Here is an 8,138-nt window from a genome sequence, read left to right on the forward strand (position 1 = left end):
CTGTGTGGGTGGATAATTTCAGTTTGTCCTGTGATTTGTATGCCGAGGAATTTAACTCCGAATTCTTAAGGTTAGGCATTAAGTCCGAATGGTAAAGTTAAGGGTTAAGGTTTGGGATAGGCTTAAAACAGAAATATAGAAACAACTTTCCATTATTGAACTTAAATCTTTAGAATCAAAGGCATATGCTTTCAGTCATCCGCCGTCCCCAATGCCCTGGAAAAACTGAAACCTGGTTGAAGGTAAAAGCACTCATTGTTGCCCCTAGTAGCCGGTTTACAGATCATCTCCAGATGTCCTCAGACATGGATGGATGTCGAAAACGTACTTTTATCATAGGTGACCTGACTGCATGGCACAGGGATGGAAGAACTGTCCATGGTCCTGTCATTGGTTGGTGACAGCCAATGTTTTCCTCTTCTTTGCTGGCACGGGAGAGATCATATTTGTAAAATGATACACTGTTGCACAGGTTGTAAAGGCAGACAGGTAGGTTTATACAACCCCCAATTGTTGTAAACGAAAAAGTAGCACATTAAAATAATGTGAAGACACTTTTTCCCAAGGGAGATGAAGATTATACATTTTCTGCCTGGGCTGCGGACAGTGGAATTATGACATTATGACACAACTCCCTAAATATCAACCAATCAGCATCCACGATCCAAACAATTTGTTTTATAATATTGAATAATGTGTTGCTGTGTTTGAACTTTCCCTTGGGGCGCTAGTCCAGACAACGCAGCTTGAATATCAATTAGCTCATTCTCGGAAACTATAATTAATCCATGTGAGTCATTTGACAACTCAGCTGCCTTTTCTGACACGTCGGTAATTTAATACAATAACGATGAAGGAGTGGTAGAATCCTGGGAGAATGTCAGTGATATTTGAAAAAGGTTGAACAGAAAAAAGGGACCCTGTTATCTCCAACCATTCATCACAGTGCTGACACCGGTCACAGGGGCATAGCAGTGTGTGCAATGGATGATCAGATTTTTATGACCATAACCATTTTCTGATGTCTATCCAGCCTGCATCTATTCATAGGAAGGGCAAACTTATAATTTGAATTAGAATTATAAGTGTGCTACATTCACTGTCTGCAGTGATTTACAGTTTATTGTTGTGTTTTTGTCATAAATGTGGTATACACTATACTGATTGCAATTTACAAGACAGTAAAAGTATGCCATGAAGACAAATATGAATGTATTGCATTGCCAGTAAATGCAGTAAATATACGGTCAAATAGTCAACGATGTCAAAAGTTGACAGCTTGTGTGACAAAGATGAAAGCTTGTAAATTGTATGGGGGTGGCAGTGTAGCCTAGTGGTTAGAGCATCGGACTAGTAACCGAAAGGTTGCAAGATGAAATCCCTGATCTGTCAAGGTGCAAATCTGTCGTTCTGCCCCTGAACAAGGCAGTTAACCCACTGTTCCTAGGCTGTCATGGAAAATAAGAATTTGTTCTTAACTGACTTGCATAGTTAACTCTCCCGTCGTCCTCGTATTGTGTCTTGTCACCCTGTCCCGTCCTGGCTAAAGGCCCAATGTGCGCAAGTGTGACAGTGTGCGTGTGAACAGCCTTTGCAGATGTATTTCTTACACCTGCAGCACACCGTGTGTGCCTTGGAGTCCTTCTTGGGTTGGCAGAGCTGACACAGAGCTGACACCTCTTCCTCTTCTGGCGGTGCCAGCGGCGGGCTCCTCACGCTGTTGATCACGAGCCGCCGTAGCACTCTGTAGGACTTTGACAAGTGCTGACGCTGCTTCGGTGCGGGGGAGATGCTGCCTTCTTTGGATCAGGGGCTTCAGAAGTGCCTTTCCCAGCTGCTCGAGGAACACCCTGCGCTTGTTCCGCTTGTGAGGCATCCAGTCAGGCTTGATCTCTCGCCACATGACAAAGGCGTTGTAGGAGGACACGTCGAGGATGTTGTGGAAGACGTTCAGGGGCCAGCGGGCAGTCATGCGTCTGCAGCTGTAGGTGCCGTCTAGGTTGTCCACGCCGGCCTTGTTGCAGTTGTAGTCTAGGATGACGGCCGGCTTCCTGTCGCGGCGATCGCTAATGTGTACACTTGCATCTTCCAAGCGTAGCTGGACTTGGCGTCGCAGGCCACCTACGACTTGATGCTGTATTTCGCCGGCTTGCTGGGGATGTACTGACGGAAAGGACAGCAGCCTTTTGGAAAGGGGAGAAGAGATTAACCTCGTTAATGTCTCATTGGGGCCAATGGCCTTTTGTGTTACACACGCTGCTACTGCTGCTAGTGCTGCCACAGCCGCTGCTACAGCCGCTACAGCTACTACCTCTCTATAGACATGCACACGCACACACATGCACGCACGCACAGTACCTCTGATCGGGACAAGTTGCTTGTCCACCGTCACGTCAGGCCCCCGGGTTGTAGAGGGCCGGCAGCCGCACCTCCTTACAGGTCCCAGACCTCTCGTTTGGCTGCGAGTTTGTCCGTGGCGAGTCTGGCGGGTCTCGACTGACGGTCGTCGAATCGCAGCAGCCTCGAGTACCTGTGAAAGACCTTGAGCGGCATGGTGGCTCGGAACACGGTCCTGACGCTCTCGGCGTCCCACAGGCTTGCCGTGGCCTCGACTCGGGACCTGTAAACGCCCGCTAGGATCAGCAGCCCTACGTAGGCGCGCAGGTCCGTGGTGTCCATGGGTCGCCAGCCATCACCGTATTTTCTGGCCCCGGGCAGGTTCGTCATTTCCACAATTATCCTTTCTATCGCCGGTGTGACAAACAGGTGGAAGGCGGACGCCATGTCGCGGGCCTGGGTCGCAGCATTGGCCGTGGGGCCCGGAGTCTCGTCCGGCAGGGCGTGGCAGAGGGTCCTGCGGTGTCGGCCGCTCCCGTAGGCCAGGGGGGACCATTCGATTTTGCCATTTTTCGACTGCAACGGCGGCTCACATTGGTCCGGAGCCGAGGAGATCTCTTCCTCGTGTTGGTCCTCGGGGGCTTCCTCGGGCTCTTCCTCCGAAGAGGGAGAAGAAGCATCGTTGACCTCGCGGCGCTCGGGGTTGTATTCCTCCCCGTCTTCGTCTTCCGAAACCTCTTCCTCCTCCTCCTGGGAATCTGAGTAGTCTTCTTGGTCCACGCTGGACAAGATCTGTTCTAGAACCTGCGCTGCCGTAAAACGCATGGCCATGGCCGCTCGGGTCCACTGATCAGGTCCACTGAGCGGCGGGGAAGAGCGCACTTGGCATGGGTGGGGCACCGGTCACCCGGTGTGTGTGCATGTGTGTTCGTGGTAGTGTGTGTGTGTGCCGCCGGCCGGCGGGAGACCAAGGCCTGAAAATGCACGAAGCTCACTTGCGCGCTTGTGTGTAGCCGTGTGCAGTTGACCCACCCACCCGAGCCACAATAACACTTGGCTGCTCTCTAGCACACAGCGGAGCATGTATGGACCTGTGTAGTGGCTGGCTGGGTCGCTCTGACCCACCGAGCGCAGTGCACAGAGCAAAGAGCGGGATTCCTGGAAACACAGGTAGTAGCTGGCTGGGTCGCTCTGACCCAGGAGCACAGAGCACAGAGCGGGGAGCCACGCACAACCTCGCCACACTCGCCTCACTCGCAGACTCTCTACACTCAATGGCATACGCCTGGCCAGTGGCTGGCAGGGTCGCTCTGACCCACGAGCGCAAAGCACAGAGCACAGAGCGGGAGCCCTGGAAACACAGGCCCTGGGTAACTCTGACCCGTGAGCACCGAGCACAGAGCACAATAAGAACACTTGGCTGCTCTCTAGCACACAGTTGGGCATGTCTGGACTTGTGTAGTGGCTGGCAGGGTCTCTCTGACCCACGAGCACAGAGCACAGAGCACAGAGTGGGAGCCCTGGAAACACAGGGCCTGGGTCGCTCTGACCCACGAGCACAGAGCACAGAGCGGGGAGCCCTCCACACACAGGACCTGGGTCACCCTGACCCCAGGACCACGGGAGGATTAAATAAAGGAAAAAAAATCTATTTGAATTACTTCCATTTTTTATTAAATCCAACAAAACCCACTTTCCATCTTAATGAGCTCAATTTTATTTCCAAAACTCTAAATAATGAATGTTTCCCTGATCATCCCCATGCATAATGAATGTTTCCCTGATCATCTCTCCATGTATAATGAATGTTTCCCTGATCATCTCCATACATAATGAATGTTTCCCTGATCATCTCCATACATAATGAATGTTTCCCTGATCATCTCTCCATGTATAATGAATGTTTCCCTGATCATCTCCATACATAATGAATGTTTCCCTGATCATCTCCATACATAATGAATGTTTCCCTGATCATCTCCATGCATAATGAATGTTTCCCTGATCATCTCCATGCATAATGAATGTTTCCCTGATCATCTCCATACATAATGAATGTTTCTCTGATCATCTCTCCATGCATAATGAATGTTTCCCTGATCATCTCTCCATGTATAATGAATGTTTCCCTGATCATCTCCATGCATAATGAATGTTTCCCTGATCATCTCCATGCATAATGAATGTTTCCCTGATCATCTCTCCATGTATAATGAATGTTTCCCTGATCATCTCCATACATAATGAATGTTTCCCTGATCATCTCCATGCATAATGAATGTTTCCCAGATCATCTCCATGCATAATGAATGTATCCCAGATCATCTCCATGCATAATGAATGTTTCCCAGATCATCTCCATGCATAATGAATGTTTCCCTGTTCATCTCCTTCCATAACGAATGCCACCCATACTTATTAGTCAGTCAGTCATGCTTTTTTACTCAACCAGTCCCTTTGGCCACTGTGTAGGATGGTCACATTATGCATCACTCACAGATCCATGTGCAGACCGGGACACAAATGGGTCTTTGAAATCTTACAGCAACATTCACTCAACTGAAACAAAATAACTAGAGGGTGAATGTATTTACCGAAAAAAATGAAGCATTATCATAACTTTAAAATAACAACTGCCTGCATCAACAAATGTAAATTGATCCATTGAAAATGTGCCCCCATCAGCTCAGTTACAGAATTCACTCAAACATTTACAGTGTAAGTTGAATATAACTCATGGCCGGTTAATATAATGCTGACAAAAACATAGTTCAAAACAAGCAATGTCATCTCTGTGAGAAATTGTTCCAGTGTGAGCAAAAATGAAGAAATTCGCTTAATTGTACAACATTTCTGAACAATTGCGAAATCTGTGAATTCCCGAAAGTCCACGATCTGGCCCATGACTGGGAACTGGTCAGCAGCAACAAACTTTGTACCCTCCCCAAATTCCAGTCAGTGGTTAAATACACCAACGGTGGTTACAACTTAGACTGAAGGAAGAACCAACATTGACAACATGACACAAACTTCAACAAGAAGAGTTCTACTTTGCTTTTGCTCACTGACAGGTAAGAAGGCAAGCCGTGATGGTGGTAGAAACTTAATTGAGCCTTCATGTTCATTATATGTGTTTGAGTATTTAAACACAGTTGGCCTACATGCCGAGTATCAACCTGTACATCATGGCACAATTTTTTCAATAAGCAGAACAACTAACCATTGGCAGAGACAAGGTTGAGACTGTTGTGTGATTCAGAATGGTTTTTTTGTGTCTGCCAGCTCTCCTCTCATGTGCTGTTGCTCAGGAGGAAGATGTTGGGAACAATAGCTGCTCCTCAACCACCTTGTTGTTTAAACAGCTCTCTACTCATCTTGCAGTATGGATAACTTCATCACTGAAATTTGTCTAGAAACTGTTAAATCTGTGGTCAACTTTTACCAATAATGCAATGCTGATCAGTTGCTCTGGCTAAATCTAAATTGAAGTTGACATGTTTTGGTACTCGGGTTTCAAACAGATGTATGACGTCTCTTTCCACTATCTGTCAACAGGAGGCAGCACAATGTGCTAAACATATTAATAGCCAGTGGAGCGACAACCAGACTGCTGTTGTGATTAACTCCTTGCAAACACTGACAGTCATTCTACAGAAACATAAAAAAACAGGTAAGAGTCCTGAGCAAAACACAGATCTGTGTACAATAAGAGTTTGTTGCTGACAAATATTTTATTGGCCCCAAATAAGCTATGGCAGAGCAAAGGGTCTCTTTTAGTGTAACCCATAATTACATTGGCTTTACTTTGTGTCTTTCTAAATGTATTACCTAATATAATTATTGTGTTTCTGTGTGTTTTCCTTGTATAGTTTGCCATAACTTTGAGCCCAAAGAGTGTCCAGCTGCAGTAGCCCAGAGTAAAGGAGGACTTGTGTGTGTCACCAACAAAAAGAGGCGTTACTGTAAACCCATGTGCAATGAGGTAGTCTTTCCTGCAACATCACAGGCCTATGATATAATCACACTGTATGGTGGCACAAAGATTAAATATGCAGTATTCTACAATAGGCTATTCCTTTATATGAAACACAAACAGTTTCTGCAAGGAAAAAGAGTTTCTACAGAAAATGGGGGGGAGGTAAAATAAAATAAAAATGTTTGGTCCTTAAAGGGATACTTCCGGATTTTGGCAACGAGGCCCTTTATCTACTTCCCCAGAGTCAGATGAAATCGTGGATACAATTTGTATGTCTCTGTGTTCAGTTTGAAGGAAGTTAGAGGTAGTTTTACGAGCCAATGCTAACTAGCGCTAGCACAATAGCTGGAAGTCTATTGGTATCTGCTAGCATGCTAGCAAATGATTAATTATTTGCCATATTATTCACTACACAGGGCTTTGACTTTGCATTCTTGAGGAACAGTCGTCTGTATGAGGAATGCAGTGCAGACACCAGATTCAAATGGACAACCCAGTACATTGGAGGTGACAAGCTGGCCGTTTGCAACAGTAAGTCCCCTCTGTTAATCATCTGTAAAGTCTTTCTGTACCTCCACAGAAAGGCCATGGTGGACAGCTTGTAGAGCTGTAATATGTAATACTGTAACTAAAACATCCTCTAATTCTGTTGTAAAATATTAAGTCATATTGAAATGTTGATGACATTTTTCAAAGTCAATGCTGTTCAAAAGTGATAAGAATGTGTGTCCATTTGTAAATGCAGAATCCTCCAGATCTATTGCAGGAGCTAAAACAGCCTACTTTCCCAAGAACCAGGACTGCCTGACTACCAAGAGTAACAGTGATCTTGAGGCTCAGCTCATTCAGCAGTTCAAACGTGAGCTGAAGGACATCGAGGGAGAAACAGAATATGACTGTCTCCTCTGTGGATAACCATAACAAAGAGGAGTGAGACTAGAAGGGAAAGCTCTAAGTGGAAATTAATGTGTACAGTTTGCAACAAATCCACCCAATCTGTGTGACACCTAAACCTGAGGTGCTGGTTATTAATGTAAATATCAACACACAAAGTCATGTTGCTATGGAAACATGACATGCATTACAAACACAGTCCACAAGTCAGAAAAATAAAGTGATGCTGACAAAAGAAAAATAAGCACATTTGACATGAAACCATTTCTTCCATTCTTCAGTTCTGCTGAGCACAAAGATGTCAATCTTCTTCATTATTCTCCTCATTAATGTCGAGAGTTTTAGCAGCTAGTAATACTGCAAGGATTATCGTAGCAGAGTAAAATAAATCTCATCTCTGTCAACTTGAACGACATATGAGGTTTAAGATCCTACTAGCTCTGAAGCGTTAGACGCCAAATGTTCTGCATGCAGGTTGCTTATTTCTTCTTATTTGATGTCCTTCAAATTGAAATACAAAACGCTGTTGTTAAATGATCAGACTACTATAATCTCAAAGGATATATAATAAGCATTCTAAAATCCCAAGTGATGTGAGGATTAGCATAATACTGACAGTTCAGAAGCTGCAAACCACTTTGTAAAAAAATCCTGATTTGAATGAATCCGGGTCATAATCTGAAGTCAAGGTCAGCATAGCAAAGACTCAAATGGGATTTGAACTCATTAACTATTATATCATAAATCAATCAATTAAGGGTCATTCAAATTCAGGGATGACATGGAAATGATCTAGAGAAGATAGACACTAGACACAAAAATATGTGGACACCCTTTAAATTAATGGATTTGGCTATTTCAGCCACACCCGTTACTGACAGGTGTATAAAAACAAGCACACAGCGATGCAGTCTCCATAGAAAAGCATTGG

At 45.1% G+C, this 8,138-nt stretch overlaps 1 protein-coding gene across 1 annotated transcript; it reads left to right on the top strand.

Moving 5' to 3' along the window:
- The first annotated feature begins 5,234 nt into the window (after nt 1-5,234).
- si:ch1073-126c3.2 (uncharacterized) lies at nt 5,235-7,448 on the top strand. The gene is made up of 6 exons (XM_021580675.3): nt 5,235-5,408; nt 5,620-5,717; nt 5,893-6,007; nt 6,207-6,319; nt 6,730-6,844; nt 7,059-7,448. The coding sequence occupies exons 1-6, from the start codon at nt 5,357-5,359 to the stop codon at nt 7,226-7,228; spliced, it is 663 nt and encodes a 220-aa protein (XP_021436350.3). The 5' UTR covers nt 5,235-5,356; the 3' UTR covers nt 7,229-7,448.
- Nucleotides 7,449-8,138: the final 690 nt, after the last annotated feature.

This window comes from Oncorhynchus mykiss, chromosome 23 (assembly GCF_057628025.1).
Source record: "Oncorhynchus mykiss isolate SJ-2025 chromosome 23, ASM5762802v1, whole genome shotgun sequence".
Classification (NCBI taxonomy): Eukaryota; Metazoa; Chordata; class Actinopteri; order Salmoniformes; family Salmonidae; genus Oncorhynchus; species Oncorhynchus mykiss.

What these genes read in the sequence shown, in the direction of transcription:
- si:ch1073-126c3.2 (XM_021580675.3), top strand. Translation starts at nt 5,357, where the DNA reads ATGACACAAACTTCAACAAGAAGAGTTCTACTTTGCTTTTGCTCACTG. An exon ending in TTGCTTTTGCTCACTGACAG is followed by an intron (nt 5,409 to 5,619) that starts GTAAGAAGGCAA and finishes TGTGTCTGCCAG; the next exon opens with CTCTCCTCTCATGTGCTGTT. An exon ending in CAAGCTGGCCGTTTGCAACA is followed by an intron (nt 6,845 to 7,058) that starts GTAAGTCCCCTC and finishes TTGTAAATGCAG; the next exon opens with AATCCTCCAGATCTATTGCA.